The sequence below is a fragment of the Chelon labrosus genome (genome assembly GCF_963514085.1).
Source record: "Chelon labrosus genome assembly, contig: SCAFFOLD_13_1, whole genome shotgun sequence".
NCBI classification, from domain to species: Eukaryota; Metazoa; Chordata; class Actinopteri; order Mugiliformes; family Mugilidae; genus Chelon; species Chelon labrosus.
In genome coordinates, this window is record NW_028181779.1 from 129,005 (window position 1) to 145,640 (window position 16,636).

General features: G+C 42.9%; 1 protein-coding gene across 1 annotated transcript; it reads left to right on the forward strand.

Moving 5' to 3' along the window:
* The first annotated feature begins 9,103 nt into the window (after positions 1-9,103).
* LOC311509673 (calpain-2 catalytic subunit-like) lies at positions 9,104-16,585 on the forward strand. Its single transcript, XM_084575095.1, has 21 exons — positions 9,104-10,098; positions 10,200-10,269; positions 11,380-11,498; positions 12,345-12,478; positions 12,585-12,753; positions 12,853-12,936; positions 13,016-13,101; positions 13,191-13,265; positions 13,356-13,516; positions 13,612-13,781; positions 13,870-13,881; positions 14,014-14,225; positions 14,392-14,428; positions 14,579-14,644; positions 14,748-14,805; positions 14,895-14,959; positions 15,113-15,181; positions 15,267-15,345; positions 15,952-16,068; positions 16,174-16,232; positions 16,319-16,585. Exons 1-21 carry the CDS (start codon positions 9,862-9,864, stop codon positions 16,340-16,342), a joined length of 2,103 nt encoding a protein of 700 aa, XP_084431221.1. The 5' UTR covers positions 9,104-9,861; the 3' UTR covers positions 16,343-16,585.
* Positions 16,586-16,636: the final 51 nt, after the last annotated feature.

A 16,636-nucleotide genomic window follows, 5' to 3' on the forward strand; every position in this document is an offset into this window, starting at 1 on the left:
AGATAATCCTGCAAATATAAATATTTTAGGCCACAACAATACTATTAATAACCCAGTAAGTTTTACTTTGATTTTTTTTTTTTGTAGTGTATTACTTTAACAGAAGTAAAAACAAGCCCAGCAGGAAAAAAAATCACTGACAGAATGTAGAGAAAAGAAACGATGATGGAGCAATGCGAGATGAGAATCACCACGATGAACACAACTGTTGTGTTCATAATATGCAGTATGGTGTTACGAATTATAACATCCAGCCATTAGAGGCGCTAGAGGGGAGGTGAAGGAAAAGAGGAGGGAGGAGAAGGAGATGTAGACAGATGCTGATGAGTGAAAAGTAAATACTGCGATCCCCTAACGTATCCGTGTGATTATTTGACTTAGTAGTAGCTAACGCAACAATTGGCGACGAGGATAAAAATAAAGTAAACGAAGATGGCTCTGCTCGGACTACAACCCCCTCCTGCGTTCCTGGAGTGCCCGGGAGAACCGAAAGTAGCGTTTGACGCTTGGAAGAAGTTGTTTGACAACTACCTGCTCGCTATCGGTGGATCTAACTTTTGTGCAGAGAGGAAGAGAGCACTTCTAATTCACTGCTTGGGAACGGAGGGACAAAGACTTTATAATACATTGCCGCTCACTGCTGATACTTACGATGGATCCGTTCTGGCGTTGCAGACGTTTTTTACTCCAAAAGTCAACGTCGTTGCTGAGAGGTATCGTTTTCGGCAGCGTGCTCAAGCTGTGGGTGAGTCAATTGATCACTATTTGGCAGCACTGCGTGAGCTCGCCAAAACATGCAATTTTGGCGCTATGGAAGGTGAAATGCTGCGTGATCAAATAGTTGAGAAAACATGCATACCTCGCATACGTGAAAGACTGTTAATAGAACCTGAATTAACACTTGACAAAACCGTTACCTTAGCCAGAATAATGGAAACTGCCCTGACTGATGCCAAGACATTCATGGAGGCTGAAACGAAGGATGTTAATGCAATGTACAGAGAAGGAGATAAGATGCTTGGAAAACAAAAGCAGGACAAACGACGTGAGAACAGTCAGTGTTACAGATGTGGTTCACCAAGTCACTTTGCTAATGACCGGTCTTGCCCTGCAAGGAATGCCAAATGCAAAAAGTGTGGAAAAACAGGCCATTTTGCTCGGGTTTGCAAATCATCGACTACATCAGTAAATGAAGTGGATTTGCCTGAGGTGACTGTACTATATGTCAACAGGAAGACAGTTAAAGGGAAACTGACTGGAAATTTCACTGTAGCCACATCACAGTCTCAAAGCTATACCAGTAATATGTTAGTTGACACTGGATCTGGTGCTTCAATAATTCCCAAACATATATACATGGCGCATTTCAAGAAAAGCAAACTCAGCCCACCCACAGTACAACTGCAGACATACTCAAAACACAAGCTGCGAGTACTTGGACGCCTTGAAGCTACAGTCACTTACCACAATAGGAGTGTCACTGGATTTTTCAATGTTGTAAAGTCCGGCATACCCCTGATTGGGCTGGATTTATGTGAAGCCCTTGACATTGTGATAAAGGGAGGACGCTTGGTGGAACCTCCACCTGAACCCATAATGAACTGTGCAATGATTTCTAAACTAGATCCACTGCTCTCATCCACTGGTCACAGAGTGGAGATGGAAATTGGACACGCCAAGAACTTTGTGCATAAAGTGCAAATCCGTCCAGAGGTGAAACCTGTACAGCAAAAGCTTCGCCGCTTGCCACTTTCAGTGAGGGAGGCTGTCACCAAAGAACTGAATGAACTAGAAGAGCAAGGAATCATTGAGAAAGTTGACTCTTCTGAATGGGTGTCCCCCATTGTTGTCACCAGTAGGAGAAACGGAAAGATCCGCATGTGCGTGGATATGAGGGAACCTAACAAAGCAGTGGTGCCTGACAGCCACCCCCTACCACTGATTGAGGACTTGCTGTCAGAACTGCGTGGATCTAAAATGTTCTCTACTTTGGACCTGAAAAGTGCTTATCATCAACTGGAATTGCACAAGGAGAGTAGAGGGCTTACAGCTTTTATTACACATGAAGGTCTATATCAGTACTGCAGAGTGCCTTATGGACTAAGCTCCGCCCCTGCCGCATTCCAAAAAATGTAACAAAGATTCTCAGTGGATTGCAGGGCGTACAGTGCTACTTGGACGACGTCATCGTCTATGGCTCCTCACAGGCAGATCATGACACTAATCTGGAAACTGTCCTGCACCGCATTCAGGATGCTGGTCTGAAATTAAACATGGAAAAATGCCTCTTCCGCCAGACCACACTGGACTTCTTGGGTTATAGACTCTCACCTGAAGGCCTGGAGCCTAATGATTCCCATGTCAAAGCAATCCTGGATGCCCCGGCACCTGTTGATGCACCTTCGCTGCGTTCCTTCATGGGTCTAAGTGCATGGTACAGCAAGTTTATACCTAACTATGCCAGCATTGTGGAACCTATGAGGGCCCTGCTGCGAAAGAACTGTGCATTCACCTGGCATGATGAAGCACAAGCAAGCTTTGAACGAGTTAAGAGCATGATAGTCAATGGACCAGCACTGAAACTGTTTGACCCACATAAGCTCACAGTGGTCTCAACCGATGCTTCTGATTATGGGCTGGGAGCCGTCCTAACACAAGTTAATGGTGCTGGAGAAGAAGAAACAGTTGCTTTTGCCTCTCGCAGCCTATCAGATGCTGAAAGGAAATACTCCATTGTGGAAAAGGAGGCTCTGGCATGTGTATGGGCTGCTGAAAAGTGGCGTGTGTGGCTCTGGGGAAGAAAATTCCTGCTACGCACGGATCACCAAGCACTGACTACACTCCTGACCACAAAAGGGAATAACCGGGCTGGTCTCCGCATTGCCAGGTGGTCTTCTCGTCTCATGCAGTTCAATTATGATGTCCAATACAGGTCTGGATCACAAAATAGTGTTGCTGACTGCTTATCCAGACTACCACTCCCTGGAACTGGCATGGATTACACAGACACTGTGGAGTCAGTTGCAGCAATAATGACGGACACCAATGCAATTTCTATGGAACGTTTTAAAGCTGAATGCCACTCCTGCCCTGTTCTTACCAAGCTCCGTGAACAAATTTCAAAAGCATGGCCGGGGAAAAAGACTGCCGTTGACCCTGACTTACAGCCTTACTACATGATACGTGATGAACTGTCAATTGTGGATGACTGTATTGTCAGAGGCACTTACCGCCTTGTTGTACCAAAGTCCCTGCAGAAACACCTGATTGACATTGCTCATGAGACCCATCAGGGAATTGCTCGCACAAAGCAGTGCCTAAGAGCACTGTACTGGTGGCCAGGGATGGATGGTCAGGTGGAAGGTCTCATCAAGGCATGTGCTACATGTAGACAGAATGATAAGTCAGCTGTAACCCACAATGCGCCACTACACCCTATTCCATTACCTGTAGCTGCTTGGGAGAAGGTTGGCATTGACATCGTTGGTCCTTTTGACACTGCACCGAGACACTGCAGGTTTGCGGTCACGCTGGTGGATTACTACAGCAAATGGCCAGAAGTTGCTTTTGTCACACACATTGATACGGCAACAATTATCCAGTTTCTAACAACGATCTTTTCACGTGAAGGGAACCCAAGGGAGCTAGTGAGTGACAATGGTACACAGTTCACTTCTGCTGAATTCAAGGAATTTCTCAAGCAAAGAGAAATTGTGCACTTGAGAACATCTGTGTACTATCCTCGTGCTAATGGAGAAGTAGAACGGTTCAACAGGGTGCTGAAAGACTGTCTGCAGACTGCTTCAATACAAGGTACACCTTGGAAATCGTTCATACAATCCTTCCTCATGGATTACAGAGCAACCCCTCATGCAACCACAGGAGTCAGCCCAGCATGTCTGCTCCATGGAAGGCAATTGAGAACAAAACTTCAGATCCTGGATTTCGTTCCTACCCCGATAAACGAAGGTGATGTGAGAGGAAGAGTGAAAGACAAACAGGACAAATCGAAACAGTGCACAGATGTGAAGAGAAGTGCAAAATACCAGCACTTTTACCCTGGTGATCAGGTTCGGGTCAGAAAACCATGGAAAGTTAAGAAAGGAGAGCAGAAGTTCACAGAACCAAGGACGGTGGTGAGACAGAAAAGCCCTCACACATACCTGCTGGATGATGGGAGGACGTGGAATGCGTCACATCTTTCTTTTCTACCAGCATTAGGTGCTGCAGTGAACTTGGACAGAGACCGAGGAAATTCCCAACCCGCGAACCATACTCATCTACAGACTAATGAACAATGCAGACCTGAAAGGGACAGAAATACCCCTGCTTGGACCAAAGACTATGTTCTGGGTTAGACCTAACAGGGGTCAACCGCCTACATAGGGTGGAAACTGTTTTTCAGTTGGTTAAAAAAAAAAACAAAAAAAAAAACAATTGTACTCACATTGGTACTGTTGGTTGCTAATATTGCTATTATTTATGCATTAGCCTTGTTCAGTTGTTTCCAGCTAGCACATAGCACCTTATTTCTGATGCATATTCATGTATGCTGTGATCCCAATAGGCTGGTTAAGCTATCTACTGTAAACGGTGTTAAGCTTAGTATGGTGTTGAGAATGTTGTTATTTTGAAGAAAGGAAGTTTGAAATATTTTGTTACAGAAGAAGTTAGTTTTATTGAAAGGGGGTGATGTTGTGTTCATAATATGCAGTATGGTGTTACGAATTATAACATCCAGCCATTAGAGGCGCTAGAGGGGAGGTGAAGGAAAAGAGGAGGGAGGAGAAGGAGATGTAGACAGATGCTGATGAGTGAAAAGTAAATACTGCGATCCCCTAACGTATCCGTGTGATTATTTGACTTAGTAGTAGCTAACGCAACAACAACAAACCTGAGAACAACAAAAGAAGGGTTAGAAATAGGATACCTTGTGTGTATGGGCTGGCTGAGAGGGAGAATGAGAGAAAAATAAAGAGAGAGAAAAGGGTCACTTATTGATGCGTTTGCATCGTTTGGCAAAGATAAAGTGGTTTCGAACCACTTAGAGTCTCACGCGGTCATGTTAGCTGCAATCCACTCGTTTATATGCACTTTCTTCCAGTTAAAAACAACCTACTATATCCAGAACAAGACTCTTAAGTTGTCCCTTGGCTTTGCCTTTCTGAATCCCTGCTAGAAAAACTGTGACGCCTCTTTTGTCCACTGGAAAGGAATCCTCATGAAGCCAGATTGGTAAACAGAGAACCGACTCTTAATAGAGGAGACAAAAGAGATACCTCTATTTTGCCCCAATAGACGGAGAAAAGCTGATCCATGCAGTACTGGGATGATGAGGTCATAACACAGGACTTCAACCTCAACAATCCTCCTAAAAATCTTCTTTGTCAAACGTCTTCTCTGCTCTGGAAAGTAACGCAGCACACACACACACAGCAGTGCAAACTCCTCTGTGAATTCACAGGCCTGTTACTTTCAGAGTCTGTCTGGCATGGCTCAGACTGTTTACAGCACCTGCTCTAAAAGTACAAGTAGGCCTGTTCTCAAGCGCACCGGCCTGCAGTCTGCTTCAAAGATTTCAGATCACACTCATCCTGCTCTGAATGTAACAGCTGATTCGAGCCAATGAGCGTGAGTCTGACAGCTGTAACCTGTATTATTAAAGCCACTGCTTGCATTATAATAAATCCAAACACTGTGGCCCGCAGCACTGCAATCAAAACCGTTAACCTCAAAGCTGCCTACGTGAAAGGATTCATTCAAAGAAAACGAGCAGAGCGACTGCACTCACCACCGCTTGGAAGGGAACTCTTTCAAAATAAATCGCGTGTTGATAATTGCGTGAATCTGTTAAATCTGTGGCGGGGGGGTGTTTGGTAAAGGGTGCAGGTCCAGCCCCAATGATCCAGCCCTCTATCTGCTGCTCCACTGCACACACACTCACACACACACTCACACACACGGCGGGCACACGGCGGGCACACAGTGCAGAAAGACCAGCCTGCACTAGGAGGAGGAGTGGCCACGGCTCACAGGCAATACCTCACTCTGCCGCTAGAGGCGCAAAAGACGGCTGTGGTCATAAATGATATGAAAATTATAGAGACATATAAAGTAAAGTATGCATAGTAGAGTCATTCATTTGAATTGTCACAATGAGACAATGAATTTACAAACCTGGCACAATCAGTATGAGCTTTGAAAAACTAGCAAGCAGTCCTCCTCCCTCAGAACTGAGTGAATCCCAAACGCAAGATAATACTGTAGATATCATGTCTGTTTTATGGTATGTAAAAACTAAAAGTGTGCAGCATGTTTAGCTTAAGTGCAGGCTACATGAAACTTAAATCAAACCTGCTATCATAAGTAAATTAATGCCACATGAGTTATTTCTCTTTAGCTCACGTATTTATTCTGATAAAACTGAAAGAGGAAATGTTAGCGCTCAAATAAAAAACTGTCCTCGCCATGAAGGTTAATTATAAGCTCACATAAAATTGTAAGCTGGGTGGAATTCAATTCAAATATCAATGCTCTGGATAAACCCAACATGACATTGCACAACGGCTGCGTATCACCTGAGAGATAAAGTGCGTAAATGGCTGCAAAGGTTAAAGATCTCAGATGATAGACAAACATGATTAGGTTACGATCCCTTGTTTGGTTATGATGCAGCCATGGGTTTAGAGTGTCATGTGATGTTTGTTGAATGGTTTAAGAGTTTTTGGAAACTAAATTATATGTTTGTTTTTGTTTTTAATCAGCAGGAAAGGAGGAAAGGAGCAGAATGTGTGTGCCTTTATATATGTCTTAAATATTACATTTTCTTGGAGTTGTTGTTCTGGTGAATCTGCCTCGAGGAACATGAATTATAAAGAATAAGGCACTAAGTAAGAACTGAAGTGAAGGCGTGAACATCGCTACAAGAGGCCAACTAGGCGTCAATGCATCAAGTGTGATGTTCGTACATGAACACACACCCATTTCCAGCCAAATTTAGATCACTTTTGGTTATTCCACATTAAAATCATCCCTTTCCGTGCTCATTTGAGGTGGGTGGAGAACAGGCTGTAAATATGTTATGGTATCAGTGCGCACCACAGACACGATTTTGCAACTCATGGTGGGTTGTTTTGTCGCTGTCAGTCATCAGACCACACCTAATGTGGAAAAGAACTCTAGACATTCAGTGTGCAGGGGCTTTTAAGCTACTCAGATCAATATTTTTATATCTATAACCGTGGATTAAATGAATATGTAGAACGCAATCAGAGGCGAGTTGGTGCATTTAAGGGCCCTGTACCTGTGTCACGTGGGTTTCACCACTGACCCGTCTTTAGAGGACTAGTATTCATGCCAATAGGTGACGTGAACACAGATCCTGACGTATTCTTTGACCTGGAAATAAATTTTGGACCCATTTTCAGCAAGACACATGTCTTCCAAACACCGTGACACTAATTGAATCAGGGGAAAATGTACTTTTGCTATTAGCTGTTTTGTCTAGATAACAGTACATGCATAATTGATCAGTAGTAATGCCGCAAAAGTCAATAATTTTTTCTACCAATGCTGAGATTACTTTATATCCATAATGAAGAAGCTATATGAGCAGATAGACTGTTGAATGCACTTAATTCATTTGTGTTATTTAATTAAAATGATGTTATTAGTCTATATCATCACGTTATGTGTGTGTCTGTAAAGATTCTCAGTCATCCAGTCACAGTATATCCATAAACAAAGCCAAGGGATTTCCCCTTTCACAACTCATCCAAGTGGCTTCTCCTGTTCGACTGGTGTGGAGTTTAGGTTTATATCTGGAACATCAGTGGGCGGCGCCCACGTCTGTTAACGACCGTATACCAGTTGCAGGAAGATGTTCAGATCATTCTGGGTGGTGGCCCACTTTTTAACAATTAGTGGTTATCTAACCACCCTCTAATTGCATGAGAGTATCTGGATGTTAACAGACCCTTGGAGGACACCGCCTGCGGGTATTCCTAATAAAAGCCTGAACTAATTTAGAACTGAAGAAGCCACTTGAATAAGTGGTGAAAAGTCTAAAATTTAAACAAGTCAAGTTTCCTTTGTTTTAGCTTTGTTTTATGACATTACACGTGTAGTTATTTGTCATATTTGACTCTCATTTTGTAAAATGTTTAGTTCTCATAAGTTAGAACCAGTTGAATTACTGCAGTGAGTCCAGGGTAGATGCATCCTATGGAAATATGTTTTCTACTTGTCTATAGCGTGAGGCTGCGGTTTTTGATGGATTGTTATGTTCACAAAAAAAAGACTGTATACACACAACATTACCTTGCTTAAGACACACCCTTCTTCCAGCATCCATCAGTAGGTAAGACAGTAAGGTGTTGCTGCTGCTGTGTGGTCAAACTTAATGCTCTTATCTAAGAAGGCACCTATATCCAGTGACTGTGGACAAATAAATCGATCATCCATAACATTAATATTGTGTAAATATCCCTTGTGTTTCCAAAACAGTTGTGACTCATCAGAGAATAGACATGGGCCTTCTGAGGGTGTCCTGTGGTGTCTGGTGACAGGATGTTGTTAGTGGGAAACTTTGGGTTGAGGGGAGGGTCCTCTGTGGATCAGACTTGGTCCAGTGCATCTCACAGATACTTGATCAGTTTGGGATCTGGGGAATTTGGAGGCCAGGTCAACACCTTGTGCTGATCTTCATGTTTTTTTTTTTAGTTGTTCCTATAAGCTGTTTTTGTGCCTGTGTCAGGCTGCATCCTGCTGCCATCAAGGAGTGTCATTGCTATGGGGTGGGGGTGCCTGGTCTGGTCTAGGTGGGTGGTATATGTCTAAGTAACATCCACATGAATGCCAGGTCTAAAAGATTACCAGTAGAACATTAAGCTGTCACAAGATGGTCATCAAACGCGGAATTCAGCTCGGACATTACTGTCTTTGTGCTTCCAACATATTCCATATCTGTAGATCTCTTATCACCGATATGAAAATTATGCAAATGTTCTATATAGGTGAGAGTTTTTTTTTAAATGTTTTAGTGTCTCTTTTCATGTTGGGTGTAATTGGATGGTGTGTGTAATCCTTAAATAACACAGTGCTTATATATACTTATGCTGAATCATGTGATCACAAAATAAACATGATATCAAAGACTTTTCCTTTCGTGTAACTGTTGAATTAAGTGTCTTCAAGACCTGTTTGATTAAGACTCAGCTTTACAGTACTCAGGATAGAGGATGTGAGCACAGAATCAGGATATAAAGTCAAACCTGCTGGCTGCATCCTAGGTCAGATTGTCGCTGATATCCCATTCTTAATCCCTAATATGTTCAACAGCTGCTTCATTACATATATCACATATATCACACATATAATCTCTTCTTGTACGCCTCTGTTGTAGGAAAATACCTCTATTTTTTATTTATCATTTGCCACTTCTATTGTTTATTATTACAAAATATAAGCCAAGCAAATAGCAGAAGACAATAAATGTGAAGCATTTCCCACAACACAGACACTTAACCTTGAAATGAGGCAATGGTAGTGGGGCTTCAAATTACCTTTAGGTGTGTCTCTGTTTGTGTTTCAGTTGTGGTCACGGCCATTTCAATATGGATTTGCCTAGGGTTGCAGCTGCCTGCTCAGGTTCATTTTACCTGTTCACTGGATGCCCCTCCCTCTCTGTGGTTCAACATCACATCACCTGTGGCAGATATAAAGGAGACAAAGGAAGGACTGGATCCTGTGTATCCTGGTGGAAGACCAGCTCACAATTCAGCACAGCTCAGCTCAAAAAGAGGGACATCCAATCCCCACCGTCCAAGTAGTCGAAAATACTGCACCAACTGAGAGGTAAGGATGACTTCCACGGCAGGTCGACTGGCACGTCAGCAGGAGAGGGAAAAAGGAATTGGGACCAACGTGAATCCAGTGAAGTTCTCCCAGCAGGATTATAAGACTTTGCGGCAGCAGTGTCTGGAGAGTGGACGCCTGTTTGAGGACAACTGCTTTCCGGCTGAGTGCAAATCCCTGGGCTACAACGAGTTAGGGCCTTACTCATCAAAGACCAGGGACGTCGTTTGGAAGAGGCCAACGGTAGGAAGACAAATACAGTTTGTACAACAATTAGAGTATTTCATGTAGGGAAATTTATCAAAATTTACTCAAAAGTGTCCAATTTTTGCGATAATCTGTAGGAGCTGTGTTCCAACCCAAAGTTCATTGATGATGGAGCCACAAGGACGGATATTTGTCAAGGTGCTCTGGGTAAGTGTAAGGAAAAAGGATGAATAATTCAAAGAGGAGCGTTGGCTTTGTAATGCATACAGTCAAAAACATCCCAGTAGAGAAACCCTCAATCCTTTCTACTTTTAATCTTAAACAAGGAAGAGGTTTGTTGGCAAATGCTCTTTACAGGTAAACACCCCCAGGGGTGTAGCACCAAATTCTGGGCCCTGTACGCTCTTAATGTCAGTGGGCCCCTATGCATACCAGTGCACGAAGCGCGCGAGGAAAAAAGAAATTGAGGGCATTTATTTATAACTAAACAAGCATAAATAGGGTTTTAAGCTAAAATCAGATCAGATTATATTGATGACTGGTTCTTTCATTCACCACCTGAACTGATGCATTTGGCCTACTTGTGCTCAAACACCTATAAATATTAGGCTACATCTGGTTTGTGTACTAACGTTTTTATCCATGACACATTTTTCAAATAAACTATCTAATTTTTCAATAAAATTGTTCTTCAGCTTGTAGAAAAAGACATAAATCCTTGCTAAAGCCTTACACGAGATGTAAGGATGTAATTTACATCCCAGTGAATGCCCACTGACTCTGGACCACGACAACGTTAACGTTAATTGGATGCAGTTACACAACAAGTAAACTCGGTTCACCTTTCGGAAAGAAAGCAGTTAACAGTTGCTTCCCCTCATTCTGCCTTATTTATTTTTCTTCCTTTTGTGTTTTTTGGGCGGCATGATGACAGCTAGCCTCCAGGTCATCCAATCTGGGTTTACTGACATACTTGTCGCCGGCCGCTGTCTATGGGCGGACTAAACCATTTTGTGTCTGCAAGAGGGGGCCCCCAGAATGTCCAATATGTTGAGAGGGCTGTAACACGAAGTTCATTCTCTCAGTTGATGTTATCAATATATTTGAAATACATTATGACACCAATTAATTGGAGGGGCCAATTCATTCCCAAAAAAAATAAATAAATAAAAAATCTGGATTTTCATGGGCCCTCTCCCTACTCGGGCCCTGGGTAATCAAGTCCCCTTTTCCCCCCACTACCACGCCCATGAACACCCCAATGGTACCTAATCTCAGAAGATGTGGTCATGTACTGTATCTGCCCTTGCTGTGCAGGTGACTGCTGGCTCCTGGCTGCCATAGCCTCTCTGACTCTGGACCAGCGGATCCTGGCCCGCGTGGTGCCTCCTGGTCAGAGTTTCACCCGAGATTATGCTGGAATATTTCACTTTCAGGTCAGATTAAAGGCCTTTCTGGTTGGATCACTGATACCTGAAAATGACCTGTTTAAAGGAGAACTAGTGTCTTTTTTTAACAACCTGGACCTTATTTCTGGCATAAAATACTTGTTTACTCACCCATATAACTTTGGTGTCATTTGGAGTCGTTCGGACGATATTTAGATCTGCTTATATCCATACAGTGGGAGTGACTGGGGCACCGAAACGCAGCCTCTAAATAACGCATTATCTGCCACTAAACTCGTTCATTTCACCAATATGTTGTTATGATACACTAGTGCTATTCCCAAATATCGTCCAAATTACTCCAAATCACACCAAAGTTATATGGGTGAGTAAACAGTAGTATTTTGTGCCAGAAATAAGGTCCAGGTTGTAAAAAATGGTAATTCCCCTTTAATACAAAAGCTAAGTGAATGAAAACCTGCACACGGGTAAGACACTCCAAGGTACTGAATTGGGAAACCGCTAACATCGCCTATCTGATACCATCATCAGTCAAAATGACAACTTTTGCTCTCGATCAATAATTTCAGTATATCAAGCCTTGTTCTGTTGATAGATGCTTGTTAATTACACTCGATTCACTCAACAATAAACGTCGAATGCCATTTTACTGATTAATAATTCAGCAAAGCTCTTGTGCTTGCAAACAAACTTTCACCAGTCCATGTGGATGGTAAGAAAAGATAAGGTCATGTTGATTTAAAGACAAACTGTGAAAGCCACAGCTAAAACATACAACCCAAGGTATCACACGTTTGAGTCACAACGCAGGACAGCTGAATGACTCCAGAGGATTTGATGTTGGCTTTACTGACAGAAGTGTCTTCTGTTCAGTTCTGGCAGTTCGGCGAGTGGGTGGACGTGGTGGTTGATGACCGCCTGCCCACCAGAGATGGAAAGTTGCTGTTTGTTCAATCAGCAGAAGGCTCCGAGTTTTGGAGTGCTCTGCTGGAAAAGGCCTACGCTAAGTAAGGATTATTCCTCTTATATATCTTGCACCATCCAAACCTCAATGCGCATTAAATGCACAGTGCTGACACAGCCAGTCTATTCACATCCCTCTGTGTCCTGCAGAGTCAACGGCTGCTATGAGGCCCTGTCAGGAGGGAACACTATCGAGGGCTTTGAGGATTTCACCGGCGGAATTGCAGAAATTTACGACCTAAAGAAGGCGCCACCTAATCTCTTTCAAATCATTAAGAGGGCTCTGAGGCTGGGTTCACTGCTGGGTTGCTCTATTGACGTAAGTCTTATTTTCGTAGGGATTTACATGACAATCGTTGCAAACAAACTCCCAACAAGACATCCACTGATTGGAAAATTTAACTTGGGGTGCTTTCAGATCACCAGCGCCTATGAGACAGAGGCAGTTACAGCTCTGAAACTTGTAAAAGGACACGCATACTCACTGACTGGTGCAGAAGAGGTATGTGAAATATCTTGTGTTTTTCACGATCCTGCGTACAAATTACTTTCAATTGCAAAGCCTTACTTTCTCCTTCTAGGTTCATTTCCAAGGCAAACTGGTTGAGCTGGTCCGTGTCAGGAACCCATGGGGTCAGGTGGAGTGGACAGGGGCTTGGAGTGATGGGTACGTTTTCATATTACGTATCCACGAACCATCAATCACCACCGATTAATGTCAAGATTATCCAACAAAACATGTCTTATCAAAAATAGATCCAGCGAGTGGAACTACGTGAGTCGAGACGATAAGTCAAAACTGAACCATGTGGGTGAAGATGGAGAGTTTTGGTAACAGTCTTTCACCTTTTATTTAGCATATAAGCTCTTTAATCACCAAAGTTGTTGAGTCGGAGGTGAGAAATGCTTTCCTCTCCCTAGGATGTCGTATTCAGACTTCATCAGACAGTTCTCCAAGCTGGAGATCTGCAACTTGACCCCAGACACGCTCATGAGCGACGACGTGGGCCACTGGAACCATTACCAGTTTGAAGGGATGTGGAGGGTCGGCTCCACCGCTGGCGGCTGCCTTAATAACCCAGGTTGATGAAAAAAAAAAAATCCTGCGTGTCAGAACAAGAGGCCCCATTAAGCCGCTTCATAATAAAGAAGACATATTTTTGTGTGTCTGTTCCAGCCACGTTCTCATCCAATCCTCAGTTTATGGTGTGTCTGGAGGATGTGGATGATGATCCCCTAGATGGAGAGGACGGATGCACCTTTCTGGTGGGGCTGATGCAAAAGGATGGACGTCAGCAGAGGAGGCTTGACCGCACCCTTGAGGCCATTGGCTTTGCCATTTATAAAGTATCTTTGAATAATTTCATATTTTATTTTATTTATTTTGTTTGAAAACAACCGACTGATTTGCTTAATATTTTCCGTTTTTTTTCAGGTCCCGGATGAGGTTCGTATCTTTTCCTTTACTTAAATGTGAAATGCAAACCACATGTCACAGCATGCGTTGCTTGACTGCACTGTAAATCTCTGCAGCTGTTTGATTTTCCAGCAATAAAACCCTTCCCTCGTCAATCTGCAGTACAAGGGCCGCAGCAATGTCCACCTGGGTCCTGACGTCCTGCTGCGACAGAGACCTGTGGCCATGAGCAGCACCTTCATCAACACGCGTGAAGTGTGTGACCGCTTCAAGCTCCCCCCGGGCGAATATGCCATCATTCCTTCGACCTTCCAATCTCACAAGAATGGACGTTTCATTCTCAGGGTGTTCTCAGAGAAGACGGCTGAAACCAGGTACCTGTGGCTGAGACATTCTAGTTAATGCAGCCATCTAGTGGATAAAGCTAAAAATCCAGCTAGTTTTTTTCTAGAGGAAAAGACTTAATTTATGCTTGACAAGATTTAGTGTACATGCTATTTTTATACACTGCAACAAGTTATGCATTTCTGTTTATTTTAGTCCATTGGAGGAGGACATTAATGCTGAACTAGAGGAGGTAAGAAAGTGCTTTAAAACAACTTTTTAAAGATATTCTTTTTCTTTCCACTTTTGTGTTGTGGCTAAACAAACCGCGTCATACCATAAACTGAATTTGACCATATTTCAAAGAATATTTTTTCCATTCATCTGCGTCTTTCTTTCACAGGAGGAGATATCTGAAAGTGACGTGGATGCTCATTTCAAACATCTCTTCAAGCAGATTTCCGGCGATGTAGGTTGAGTAACGTGAGAAATGACAGCAAATCAAACATTTAAACGTTCCTGAGGCGGATTTATAATTAAAATTCAAATAATAACAAGCACGTTTCAAACAGGACATGGAGGTGTCCGTCTTTGAACTGGTGAAAATCTTGAACAACGTCGTCTCTCGCCGTAAGTGGAACGAAAATGTATTGATTTCTACACAGCCTCTTTGTATTGACATACATATTGCACTACGCCGTGTTGTTATTTTCTTATAGGGACTGACATCAAGACAAATGGATTCAGCCTTGAGACAGGTCGCCTTATTGTCAGTCTGCTGGACGTATCCTCTGCAAACATAAAAAAGTCTAAGGCACAGATTCTGTAGATTGGTGCTGCTCCAAATATGCCAGAATTTACAGCGCACTACATCCTTGGAGTTAAGATGCATCTGTTTTGCACGGTGAGCTATTTTATGAGCCTTAATGTTCTCCAGAAAGACGAAAGCGCCAAGCTGGGACTGATGGAATTCCACAAGCTTTGGAACAAAATCCAGAAATACCTGGTAAGATGTGATTTGATGTGGTTTCAAAAGAACGTTGGCTTGTGCTTTAGCTCCCAGATGTATCTGCTAACACGCGTCTGTGCAGGAGATCTTCAAGACTCACGACACAGACGGCTCTGGCACCATGAGCTCCCATGAGATGAGAGGTGCCGCCACTAAAGCAGGTAACACGTCACAACCATGTCTCAAAAATAGACCAAAGCTCTGCATTAAAGTAGTGCGGATGGTAATATAGATGATTTAAAACTAACCACAGTTTAGCTGCAAACCTATAATTACGTATTTGCTTTATTTTACTTCACTAAATTTAACAGGATTTCTCAATTACGATTTAAAATAATCTAAACTACACATTTGAATTAGTGAACTCTAAACTGAGCATGTTACGACCAGTTTTGAGTCACATATTAGGAAAAAAAAGGCATGCACTTTGAACACGGCATTGCAAACGGCCCCTGTGTTGCACATTTTTTAGGTTTAAATTGCATCTAAACAATGGGCGCTACAGGAAGGAGGCCCACCCTGACATCATTGTGTGTCTGTGCCTGTGTGCATGGGTTACTGACAGACTAGATAAGCCAGTTGGAGGACTCCCGCCCTGCACATATACTTCATACGTTTATATGTTACCACATGAACAAAACATACATGGGCGAGGCAGTGCAACATAAGTCTTCCACTAATCACCCCGCTAACATCTGAAACCACCTGCACGGATGAAACTGAACCACGCACTCTGACAGGAAATGATGGCTGTTTTCATCCCTCAGGCTTCCACGTCAACAGTGCGGTGCTGCAGGCCGTTGTTAGCCGTTACGCCGATGCACAGTACGCCATAGACTTTGACAGTTTCGTAGGCTGCCTCACTAAAATGGAATTGCTCTTCAGTAAGTGTCAGCTCAGACGCAACACTATTATCACTCAGTATGTCTCAACTGAAGCAGAGTTTACATTGCCAGGAGCCTTATTTTTTTTGTCCTTCTCCCTGCCAGAAATGTTTAAGGCCCTGGAAAGAAACGACTCAGGGAAGATTGAGCTGGATTTGCAACAGGTGTGTGGGGAAAAGAGCTAAAGCCACAGATTTGTCAGCAGCCCTGATTTGGAAAGCTAATTGTGTAATTTTGTTTCCTCTTACAGTGGCTGTGCCTTGCGATCTACTAGCTCTGAAGACAACACGAGAAAGAACCCCTTTCCAAGACAATTCACATAACACTTTACATAATAATCTCCAAGCTCTTAAAATGTCTTAACAAAACAATGTCTGGGCATATTTTAAGTCACTTGTGTGTACTTATCATTTCTGGTTATTTGTAGCAGGGGGAAATGTACTCAAGAAGTGTGTGTTTTTTTGCTCTTTGGCTTTTGCAACTTCTGTCAAATGAAAAAATAAAATAAAGAACGAAAGAAAGAAACTAAGAAACTATGGCTCTTGAACTCATCTGTTTCTAAAATGAT

What these genes read in the sequence shown, in the direction of transcription:
- LOC311509673 (XM_084575095.1), top strand. Translation starts at nt 9,862, where the DNA reads ATGACTTCCACGGCAGGTCGACTGGCACGTCAGCAGGAGAGGGAAAAA. An exon ending in TCGTTTGGAAGAGGCCAACG is followed by an intron (nt 10,099 to 10,199) that starts GTAGGAAGACAA and finishes GATAATCTGTAG; the next exon opens with GAGCTGTGTTCCAACCCAAA. An exon ending in TCAAGCAGATTTCCGGCGAT is followed by an intron (nt 14,645 to 14,747) that starts GTAGGTTGAGTA and finishes CGTTTCAAACAG; the next exon opens with GACATGGAGGTGTCCGTCTT.